General features: G+C 30.9%; 1 protein-coding gene across 3 annotated transcripts; it reads right to left on the bottom strand.

Annotated features, from left to right (window-relative positions):
- Positions 1 to 3,195: 3,195 nt before the first annotated feature.
- LOC113868892 (transcription factor BIM2) lies at positions 3,196 to 8,462 on the bottom strand. Of its 3 annotated transcripts, XR_003505432.1 has the most exons (9): positions 8,259 to 8,434; positions 8,037 to 8,161; positions 7,586 to 7,670; positions 7,002 to 7,071; positions 6,808 to 6,903; positions 5,877 to 6,292; positions 5,064 to 5,200; positions 4,616 to 4,745; positions 3,246 to 3,604 (listed from the first exon to the last, which is right to left on the bottom strand). XR_003505432.1 is itself a non-coding variant. In XM_027504869.1 (8 exons), the coding sequence occupies exons 2-8, from the start codon at positions 8,137 to 8,139 to the stop codon at positions 3,500 to 3,502; spliced, it is 1,005 nt and encodes a 334-aa protein (XP_027360670.1). In that variant the 5' UTR covers positions 8,140 to 8,161; positions 8,259 to 8,462; the 3' UTR covers positions 3,196 to 3,499. The 3 variants fall into 3 exon arrangements, 2 of the variants coding, with proteins under 2 accessions (XP_027360670.1, XP_027360671.1); XM_027504869.1 differs by lacking the exon at positions 5,064 to 5,200 and having other exon boundaries at positions 3,196 to 3,604; positions 8,259 to 8,462; XM_027504870.1 differs by lacking the exon at positions 5,064 to 5,200 and having other exon boundaries at positions 3,264 to 3,604; positions 8,037 to 8,434.
- Between the last annotated feature and the right edge of the window lie 2,917 nt (positions 8,463 to 11,379).

Below are 11,379 nucleotides of genomic sequence, written 5' to 3'. Positions count from 1 at the left end.
ATAACCATGTTAGATTACCAGTCCTTCCGTTTAACATGCTAATGTTACACTTAAACATAATCACACGTATGAGCATGACATTATCTTTAGACATATGGAATTATTGAAATAATATATTATTCTAGTTCTGACACATTTAGTTTTTAAAGTTATGAAAAGAAATAAAAAGTTTCTATGAGAAATCGGCCAATTTAATTGTTGAAATCATATGCATTCATTACTTTAGTTCCTAAAATAATAAAAAAAAAATTGACCATTTGAATTTTTAAATTTTAAATATTTATTAATTTGGTCCTTAAAATTATATAAAAAAAATTCCACGTATGATGTTACGTTCCAATATAATGCTTACATGATTATCTATTTTATAAAATTTGAGATTTGTTCCTCCAATTGAGGAATTGGCCAATAAAATTGTTAGGATTCTTAAGGAAAAAGGGTCCTTTTTGTCGTTTCATCTTAGATATGAAATGGACATGATAGCTTTCTCTGGTTGCAACGAAGGATGCAATGAAGAAGAGCTTGATGAGTTTACAAGAATGAGGTAAACAACTTATTCATTCTTCAACCATTTCAAGTACACTACGGGGGGTTTTAAATTTATGTAGAATTAATTTCGATAGATTAATTTTATTAAACTGTTGATCATGCTAAGATATGTTTCAAAAATCAAATAGGTAATAAAATTTTATTAAAAAGTACAACATTTTTTTTGTCAAAAAGTGCACTTTTAAACGAAAAATCAAACAGACACTAAATATCCACCTAAAATTTAACTAGACTTAAAAAGTTTTTTCTCCATGTGTATAGTTTTGCACATCACACTTCTACACTGCCTAACACCCCCTTACATTGGAAAGAATTATTTGGTCGATATGTATATTTTATCATAAAAAGCATTTCACATGCAAATAAAAAACGAGGGGTGTAAAGCAGCAAATGTAAAAAAAAGGAGTGTGAAATAGAAATTATCATTACTTCTCTACATATGCAAGTATTGTGAAAAGTGCATTCCTCATAAATATAGCAATCTAAAATCTTTGTTTGATCTTTAAATTTATTTAGATATGCTTATCCATGGTGGAAAGAGAAAGAAATAAATTCTGAGAAGAAAAGGAGAGATGGTCATTGCCCATTGACTCCTGAGGAAACTACTCTAGCACTGCGTGCTCTGGGAATTGATCAAAATATTCATATTTATATTGCTTCTGGGGATATATACAAATCAGAGAAAAGAATGGCAAGTCTCAAAGAAGCTTTCCCAAACTTGGTTAGTAAACAGAACCTTTTCAGAACTTCAGTTAACAATTTCTTCTAAGTAAACAAAAATGATCACTTAGTTATCAACATTAACCCAATAGGTTAAGAAGGAGACATTATTTGAACCCTCAGAACTAAATGATTAGCATGCTCTTGACCATATGTAGATTAATTTTAAATTTTAATTAAAATATATTAACAGTGTAAAGGTTTTTTTTATCATGTCATCTAATAATGGATTGTGGTATAATTGAAAATAAGTAAATACATATTTAATTCCTTAAATTACAAGTGTCGAATACTTATAACAACTTTACAAAAATCTCACTTTAATTTTTAAATTTTTTTAAACTACATTTATTTTATAATAATTACTTTAACTGTCATATCCAGTGCAATATATGGATTTGGTTGATATTGTAAAAAAATAGAATAAAATTGATAATGTATAAAAATTAAATGCTTTTAGGTACTTGGGATTCAAGAAGACAATTCTTTTAGACAGAAAGCTTCTGGTCGAACTGATAGACCAGTGCAAAAATGGGACAATAAACTCGAATCAGTTCTCGACATCAGTGAAGGTAGCTCATGCAGATCGTGTAGGGAAGCCAACAACAAGAACAGTGGTGCCAGAAAAACCCAAGGAAGAGGACTATTTCTACACAAACCCACAAGAGTGCTTCAACAGTTGATGGACCATAACTTAGCATTGCAGCCTAAAGATTTTATGCTCTACTTCATGATGGTATGGAACCAGAGTGGAAAAAGATTCGCTAACATATTTATCAAATATATTGAATCAGTTTATTTTTCTAATGGATTATGACCATGCAAGGTTTCAGTAAAGTGAAATCGATTGCATATTATGTAATAGATATGAAATTAAATTCAATTATTCTGGCATAATAATTATGTTTTTAACATCATAATATAATTTCTTGTTTGTACTTCTGTTGATTTTTTATTTTTATTTTTGTTAAAAATGATATTTTAGTTACATTGATTAGTTGGAAGCCTCATTTGTTTATTTGTTTATTGTTAGAAATAAAACTTTAAGAAATAAATATTATATAATTTATATATTAAAATGTGTTAAATAAGATTAATTTTATATCAATTAATGTTATTTACTGTTACAAAAGTTTTAATTTTATTACTTCGCGCATAGCTTGAAAAAAACTAGTCTTAATCAATTTCAATGTTCATAATATTAAATAATAAAATATACACATTTTATTTAAGATTATTCATAAAATTATGAAAATCAACCGAGATAAAATAATTAGAAGAGAGATATGTCATGGCAAGATGAACTTATTCCTTTTAAGAGAAAAATATTTACTCTTAATATTATTGATATGCTATTTAATAATAGTTTTGATTAAATAAATCATATTAATATCTAATAATATTTTTAAAAGTTTCTTTTTGTTCATAATATTTTGAGGCCTCAAATCAAAGAGTATACTTACCTTATGCTTAGTTGGGTGGGGCATGCCTAACCCCATCCTTATAGCCATTAGCATGATAATGTACCGATATAGTCGTACTGTTGTATAAAATTCAAGTAAAACTAGACGTTTATCATTTATGGCATCACAGCACCTAAAAGATAACCTTTTATAAACAGATCATGAATATTATGCTGCCCAGGATATCTAAAGTGCGGTCCAAATCCAATGCATGAGACCCCCATTTGATGAGGTCTAAAAGGTGCAAATATACTCATTCTTACCCCACAAGTTGAGTCTCTGCTTTTTCATTAACAAGTCTTTTTCATTAAAAATAAAACATTTAGAAAAAAAAAAACCATAATTCGACAAATTTTTTAAGATAAAAGCAAAAAATTCCAAAAGAAAAGTAGTTTGTGTTTAATAAGCTTGAAAGAATAATTATAGGGAGAAAAAACTAAAAAGATATATCAATTCCTTTTTCAAAGCTTAGCCAAATACAATCAAAATAACCATTTATATCATAAAATTGCCAATCAAAAGCTAAATAATACTAAATTATATTATGTATCATACAAGCAAAATAGATTACATGCCCACTACTGCAGAAGCCTCAACATCTCCACGAATAATGCATGTGTTACAAAGTTCTTATAGTTTTAAAATGACAATCAAAGGTCAAACAAATGGGAAAGGATGTACAGTAACCACAAGGAATATGGTGCCCCAGGAACAAGTCATGAGAAATCTGGATGCCAAGTGAATGTCCATGAAAAAGGCCATATAAGTCACTTGTATGTTTTCATTCGCTTTTGTGCTTGATCTGAGTCTTCACTGCATGCATCTCTAAAATGTGCAATGGTTTGATTGCTTGAAGGAAGGTTATCATGATTCTGCATTACACAAATAAAGGGGAAAAACAGAATTAGCCTGAAAGGAAAATGCAATCACTGCGATACATAGTTCAGCACCCAAGCATGTATATATATTATAAAAGAGGATCTGTATACCTCTTGTGTATTTGAAGTTTTGCACATTTTGGACTTGTAAATCATTGAAACTTCAAATTGATCATTGAAAAGCATACCATCAAATAAACTATTTTTATTTTAAATATGAATACTCTTAAGTCTTAACATTGTTTAGTTATTTAAATATCTAATGCTCCTATGATATACTGAGCATAGCAGAAATTAATTGATAACCTTGAAGCATGTCTGGGAAGGCTTTTCAACTTATTTTATTAGCTGAAAAGCTTGTTTAACAAAAGGACCCTTTTATAAAAAGTAGTTAAAATAAGCAATTGTTAATGTTTTTTTAAACACTTCTAACTAACATTTTTTAAAATGCTAGTTTTCAACTATTAGCCGAAAATCCAAGGAGTTGTCAAAAAACTAGCCAGACATGTTGCGAAGCATGGCAGAGCAAAGGAAGTGCTCACGACCATGCGTCTGACCTCTAATGGGGATGGATCCAACCGACTAGCTGGGCGCAAGACAACGACCCAGATCCAAGGGGTTGCTGGTTGGAAATGTCACCAACAAGAACAGAGGCAAATAGAAACAAGAAGAGGTCAAAAACCAAAAGAAGAGACATTGTTTTGGAAAAACAAATGTTAACCAATGGGCAGTGAGCCCACTGGAGACATAGAATGAATCCGTGTTTCAACAATTAGCGGAGGGCATATATTTATAGTAATAAACAAAAATACAAGAGTGATTATAGAACAGAATCTTGTTTGACATAAAGTGTCGGTCCAAATTATTTTATTAAAATGGCCAGGATAAATTATGATATTCCTTTTTGCAGCATTCCTATACACCCTAATTGTGTCTCAAACTTTTAGACCTCTTGCAATAAAAAGACAAAAGCATTAATGAAGGCAACATGTCATTATAATATACCTTGGGAGAAGAGGTCCCACAACTTGGTCCTTTGTTTGCCCGTTTCCCTAGATTAATCTGAACTGATATACTAGCCTGTGACAGATCTAAACCAGCACTTTGTAATGCTTGAGATAAATTATTCAACAACCTGTTATTCAAATGATTTTTACAATGGTCATTAAAGCTGACACAGAGACTTTAAACAAAAAAGGGCTACAGCATTATTCCAATTGACATTGGCAAATAGACACCTAAAGCCATTTTGAAGAAGCATCTAAAGGGTCCAAATGGTGCTACTGTAAGTGAACAGGAGTAATAGCATCAAATTCATAAACTCTAGCTTATACTCATTTAATCAAAGACCATTAAAAGTCTTTATAATTATAATGCTACAAGCAACACCATGGAAATTGGCAACAATGATCATCAATTTATGCAAATGCCAAGGTATTTGAGTTCTTATAACCTGAAATAACTGATGGTTTCAGCACATCAACCACATTTGACATTTTAAAAACAGGGGAAAAGAGAGAGAGAGAAAGTAAGTGCTCCCTAGCTGTTCAACATTTTGTTGATGCATACCATGAATTAGTGATGCGCAACCTACACAATACAGTAACCAAGCAAGTAAATTCACCATCCGTTAAGTGACATAAAAATTGGGACAACAAATGTTCCCCCAAAATCAAATACAATGGTTCTAGAATGCTGCCTTTCTTCTTTTCTTTTTTTTTTCCCCCTTCAAAAAACCAAAACCAATCAATATGGTAATCACTCAATTAGGATCCAATTGCAAGGTATGGGACTTGAGGTCCCACATTGGAAGTATGGGATTCTAGATTGGGCTTTATAAGACCTAGTGCTTTCCAAGACATAGTTGTGTACAACCAAGACAAACAAAGCCCCAGCTTAGGTTCTCATCTCCGTAGTTGTGTACAACAGAACAAAATATCACAAACAGGAGACATAAAATCAACACATGCACCTTGAAAATGTCAAACACCATAACATTATTAGATCTTTCTGAAAATGTAATATTGACCAGCATTAGATTATAACTCAAACAATGACTAGCAGATTAAAAATAGACAAATTCAAAAGAAAAAACTTGGCGTGACTAGATTTTTGAAATCATAACAACAAGAAAGTCCCTTAAAAATAAAATAAGTGAACCAAACATCTATATCAATAAAGCCATACAATCTTAAATAATAATAATAATAATACCAATACTAATAATAATTATAATAATAGTAAAAAATGTTAAGCAATCACCCACCCTTGGGAGTAAACACTTGAGATGCTAATTGTCCCTCCTTCAACTGTGAGTTCGTCCTGCGGGTTCTGTGGTTCACTAGTTGTTGGGCATTCAGTTGATTGTGCATCAGAAACAGTTCCTTGAAGAGGATGTGCAAGTGCACCATCACTTCTGACAGGAACAGACATATTTGAAAGCATAGCCAAGGGCAGAGATATTCCTTTGCTTGCTAAATCAGGTTGTCTCTCTGCTGTTTTGTTGACAATATCCCTGCTCTGATCAGGATCTATTGTATTCTGAGTGCCACCAAGCATGGTTGGAGTGATACTAACATTGCTTTCCTCAAACTTTCCAGGAAAAGGTGAAACTGGACCTGAACCATTCTTTATAGCTGGAGGTTGACCAACAAAGCTTTGGACACGCCAATGACTATTTCTCTGTATCATTACAATAGGTAAATAAGCTAAAACAAAAAAATAAATAAATAATTAGCCACTGAACTGATTCCATCACCATATGTATTACTCTATATTATCCATTACGTACATAAATAAGTTGAAGACTTAAACAACCCAATAACAGAAGTGGAACCTTTTACAATAAAACACTACAAGAAAAGTATAAATCAAATCATTGTGACCAAGTTGGCAAATAGTATATGAAAAATAGAAATTCAGATTGCAATTGACACACACATAATGAACAAGTAATTAAAAATAAAGTTAATGTTGATTTTCTACTTCACTCCCAATTCTATTAATTTTCTTGATTTCATCCAGGTGCTCACATGTTCAATGGATTTGCAATTGGACACAATGTATTTGCCAAACTTCACGTCATCATTTTTGCAAGCTAAACAAGTGTTTCATTTTTATTTTTATTTTTTTTGTCTAACCAATATTATATTCAATAGGGGATTTGCATCCCAAAACATTATGGTTTTTCTATTTACCCATGGCATCAACTTCGAGGGCTCTTGACCCCAACCTTGATATGAGCCTTCATATTTTTGCACCTTCTCCTGTAAGTATTGAACATACTCAATCACCTGCAAAGTAAAAATAAATAAATCAACAGGTTCTTAGATATATTATCAGCTAATTTAAACAACAAAAATATAATTATTTCTGACGTTACAAAAAATACCTCTAATAAAAATGATGCCGTGTCCCTCTTTTGATCACTATGAGGTATGAGATCCCTCAATATCTGGAATCTGAAGGAAAGGGTTACCAATCATCAATCTCCAGCTTAGTGAACAAATTATCAATACTCTGACTGGAAGCGCTAAAATTTCAAGGTCTCCACATTATTTAAAAAAATTATAGGACTTCTAAAAATCCATTATAAACTTGATTTTCAAGATTTTAACACTCTTCACAACACATTATTTAAGTATCCTTTAACAATTATTAACATGAATCTTATTCAAACGTGAATAACACCTCAACAAACTCCTAAAAAGATTAAAACCAATTCTGCAGCACGAGTTAAAACACAAAATAAACTGAAGCAATGAAGCGAAGAAATCCAAGTATTGTAAAATTGCTGACAAATCTATTCACCTTTTAAAGAACTGTGCTTAAGGATATCAACAATTTCATTCAATTTTAAATCATCCAGGGCCAATAATAAGCTATAACTTAGGTTTTCAGTTTATCTTTTAGCAACTTATACTAGAAAACTCGATGTACAACAGCCCTAGTCTTATCAACCTGAGTTGCACATACCTCTCATTTATCTTGCTCCTTCTTCGCTGCTCAGTCACAGAATGTTTCGATCTTATTGCACTAGCCTTGTCAATAGCTTTTGCATCTGTTTTAACCATAACCCCCAACGTAAGAACTCCAAATTCATTCAAACTTGAACTTTAGATCGTAAATGAATCCGACCCTAAACTTCATACGTAAGAAAAACTTTACCCCAATTATTTAAATTCACCAAATTCAAGATATTTCCACAAAAATATTTTTAAAAAAACGCACATAACAGTGGATTTAATTTAACACAATCCAAAACACTAAAAAAACTAAAAAGAATAGGAAACCAGAAAGCATTCGCACAACCTAGAACAATACAAACAAACGCCCAACAATTGGATCTAACAATAACGTAAGAATGACATATAAGCATGTTTTTCAAAAATTAAAAGATAAAAAAAAAAACCAAAAAAAGGGGTACCTTTGTTGGTATTAGGCGCAGAAGAAGGACCCTGTTTCTTAGAAGAACCGAAGTCTTCCTCCTCGTACTCTTCCTCTTCCTGGTTCCCTTTCGCTGCTTTCATTGTTCTAAGCAAAAGGGTATCACTGAATCAAAAAAAAAAAAAGCGAACGTTGAGGGAAACAGGAATACCCAGATGGGAAATAGAGAACAAAGAGAAGAAGTGGAAATTGGGGTGTGAACCTTTAGAAGGTTGAGGATTTTGTTGAGATTTGCAAAGGGTTCGACGCCGGCGTTGAAGTGGCAGTGAGTGTCTCCGGCAAAGGACACGAGTCACTCCCGGAGAGAGAATAAGGAAGGATAGCATGTGGCTGACCCCATGCGTGTCTCGTGAGCCTTCTTCATTTGGCAACAAACTCCTTTCGTTTTCTCCTTTCTTTCTTAATCATTTTTTTCTTTCCCTAAATCGTAATAATTATAAGAGTACAATAAATTAAATTAAAACAATATTGAAAACTAAATTTAAACGTATTAAAAAGTATAAAAATTACATCAATAATATTTATTCATAAGAATTTTTTTTTTCAATTTCTTAATTAGATCAACACTTGCTAGTATTTACCTAATTATAACTAACTTATATCATGGTAAGTGTTACTAGGATGCATCCTTTATCTCAATCTAAAGATAATTTTAATGAATTTAAATTTTAAAAATTAAATTATGTTATAAAAACATATTTGAATGTAGTTTCAGTTATTCCAACTCAAATTAATATTTATATTTTTTGTAATAATGAAAATATTTATTTTATTGATAATACAACTAAACACAATACTCAAAGATAAAATTTATTCTTTTCTATAACAATGTAAGAAGTTAATGTTCATACTATACCCCATAATACAAAGATATTTGAAAGGCTTCCATGGCAGGTCAAGGTTGTCATTACGAAGTTTGAAGAGCTTTTCCGTTTATTTTTCCCTTATCAACATATCGGAAACTCCTATTTTAAGTGTGTCAAGTTTTTAAAATTCGGTTGTGGCAGAAAATAGAAAAAGTTGTTAGTATCTAATAGATATGATTCGAAGGTCTTAATTCCTAAAATCTTGTGTTTTTACGGTTATATCTTTAAAAAATATTACATTTTTCTAGAAATATTATTATTTAAACATAACTATTTTATTTAACTCTAGTTGAGAGTTAACTGGTTAAGTGAATCACTTAAATTTGTAGGTAAAAATGTTTCTCATACCTACACACATATAACATTAAGCAGATTTAAAATGGATTTAGAATTTTCATTACTATCCACAGATATCTATTAGAAACTACAAAAACTAAAAGAGAGAAAAAAGAATCTTTTAAATAACCTAATTTAGAATAACTTATATAGAAAGTCGTGATTTAATAGATATTTAAAATAACGTATTAGTTTGTTACAACAATAATAACACGGTATTAAGTTTAGACACATCACAAGTGTCATATAATAACCAAATTAACATTAAGTTTGCTTTTATACATAGAACATTTTAATAAGTTAATGAATATGGAAACTCACAAACACAAGTACTCTCAATACCTATCTCATACTTAATAAATGAGTAAAGAAAAACTCATTTAATCTGTGAAGATTTTACGAACACAAAAGTACTTCTACACAGTTAATTTTCACTCTGAATAATTTTTGTTTTGAAAACATAAAATTCTGCCGAAAGTTGTATATGTGGACTGAGACCTTTTTCGTCCTTTTTAATTAGGGCCAAAATTAATTATAACGAGCCCAGCGATGCTGGTATTTTGCAATTTTGGGCCCATTTAGGCTGCATCGTTTTTGTTACTTAAACACCAAAAAGGCCGAAGAGATTGGTTTTTTCATATAGAATATTGCATCGGCCATGTTTGTGTGTACGTTTTTATAAGTAAATTTTATATAATAATAATAAATTAGATAAACATTCAAATAAAGATAAAAACCTATTGTTACATGTTATAAATTTTTAATTTCTTAATTTCTTAATTTTAGACGAGTTTTCTTTACCAATTCTCTTTAAGTTAAAATCACATCTCACGTTACTTTTATTAAATTTTTATGTTCTATTGAACAAAATATGAGACGAAAGACTTAAAAACATTTAAAATTAACGACAATTCATCAACGTTAGAATAACTGAGATGTTATGTATGCAATTATACATTTATTATAATGCAAACTTTTCACGCTTAAAATGACATTGCAACTTACCATTTAAATGCATTTCTTTTATGGACACAATTGAAATGTTTGCTCCAAACTCAAATTGAATGATGAAAAATTATCATATTCGATTATTTCAGGGAAGGGATTTACGAGAATTCACCTATCCAATAACCAAAAAAACATGAATGATTGAATGGCAGCAAGAAGTAAACAACTAAATTAACCAAACCGCACTTTGTGTGGTGAAGAGAAATGCTTTGACGCAGCAACCATGGTGGCTGCAGGCCCACCAGGTGCAGGTGCTGCACTTTTACTTGTCTTCACATTTCCACCAAAAATGCACACTGCTAAGGATCTAACTTTAGAGAAAAACGAGCTATTCTCCTTGTCCTTATGACCCATCTCCACAGGCCCACCAGGTGCTGCACTTGTACTTGTGTTCCCATTTCCACCAAAGATGCACACCACGAAGGATCTAACTTTCGAGGAAAACGAGCTATTCTTCTTGTCCTTATGACCCATATTGGGCCTGCAATACAATCACGGAATATAGAATTTATGCAAAAAAATTAATGGTATATGATTTTACCAAGTTGAAACAGGGAAATATGTAATAGCACTCAAACTTAATACTTCTGAATTGGATATGTTGTATTATAAATTGTTGCTGATTGATGTCTGTGAATCAAGTTCACTTGCCTTTTATAAGATCCAAAAAATAATGAATTTCTTGATGATGTTGCTATACTTGGTCTCCAAGTTTGTTTGCATTCATTCAAAATGAAAAGTAATAGAATAATGTCTGACTTTGACTAGTTTCAACTACAATCACAGGTGTCCGTGGTTTTTTACTTTTGTTTGTTATCCTATACTTAATTTCTCAGAATCTACCTGAGAGCAAGATCAAGGAAATTACATACCAAAAACAAAATCAGACAAACAAACATTCCAATATATATATTTATTCACATTCATCACTTAAATAAAGGTAAGTTTGGAAAGTATCTAATAAAATAAAACGTGAAAAGTGTGAATAAGTGCATACTTGATTGTAGATATGATAGTAAAACATGTTCTAAATCAAAATAGAGTGAAAAATTGAATTTTATTTGTGTTTAAATTATGCAAGCTTGTAATATAATAACGACAAAAAATTCGAGT

The sequence above is a fragment of the Abrus precatorius genome, unplaced genomic scaffold (assembly GCF_003935025.1).
Source record: "Abrus precatorius isolate BTA unplaced genomic scaffold, Abrus_2018 Scaffold6, whole genome shotgun sequence".
NCBI lineage: Eukaryota > Viridiplantae > Streptophyta > Magnoliopsida > Fabales > Fabaceae > Abrus > Abrus precatorius.
The sequence above is the reverse complement of the archived record's forward strand: the minus strand, read 5'-3'. Positions and strand labels throughout refer to the sequence as shown.

Bases quoted from the DNA above. Each gene is read 5' to 3' on its own strand.
- LOC113868892 (XM_027504869.1), bottom strand. From the start codon at position 8,139: ATGAAAGCAGCGAAAGGGAACCAGGAAGAGGAAGAGTACGAGGAGGAA. The intron at 6,293-6,807 runs GTAAATAGAAAA...GTAATGATACAG, and splicing joins CCTCGAAGTTGATGCCATGG to AGAAATAGTCATTGGCGTGT. The intron at 3,605-4,615 runs GTATATTATAAT...TGTGTAATGCAG, and splicing joins GTGGGACCTCTTCTCCCAAG to AATCATGATAACCTTCCTTC.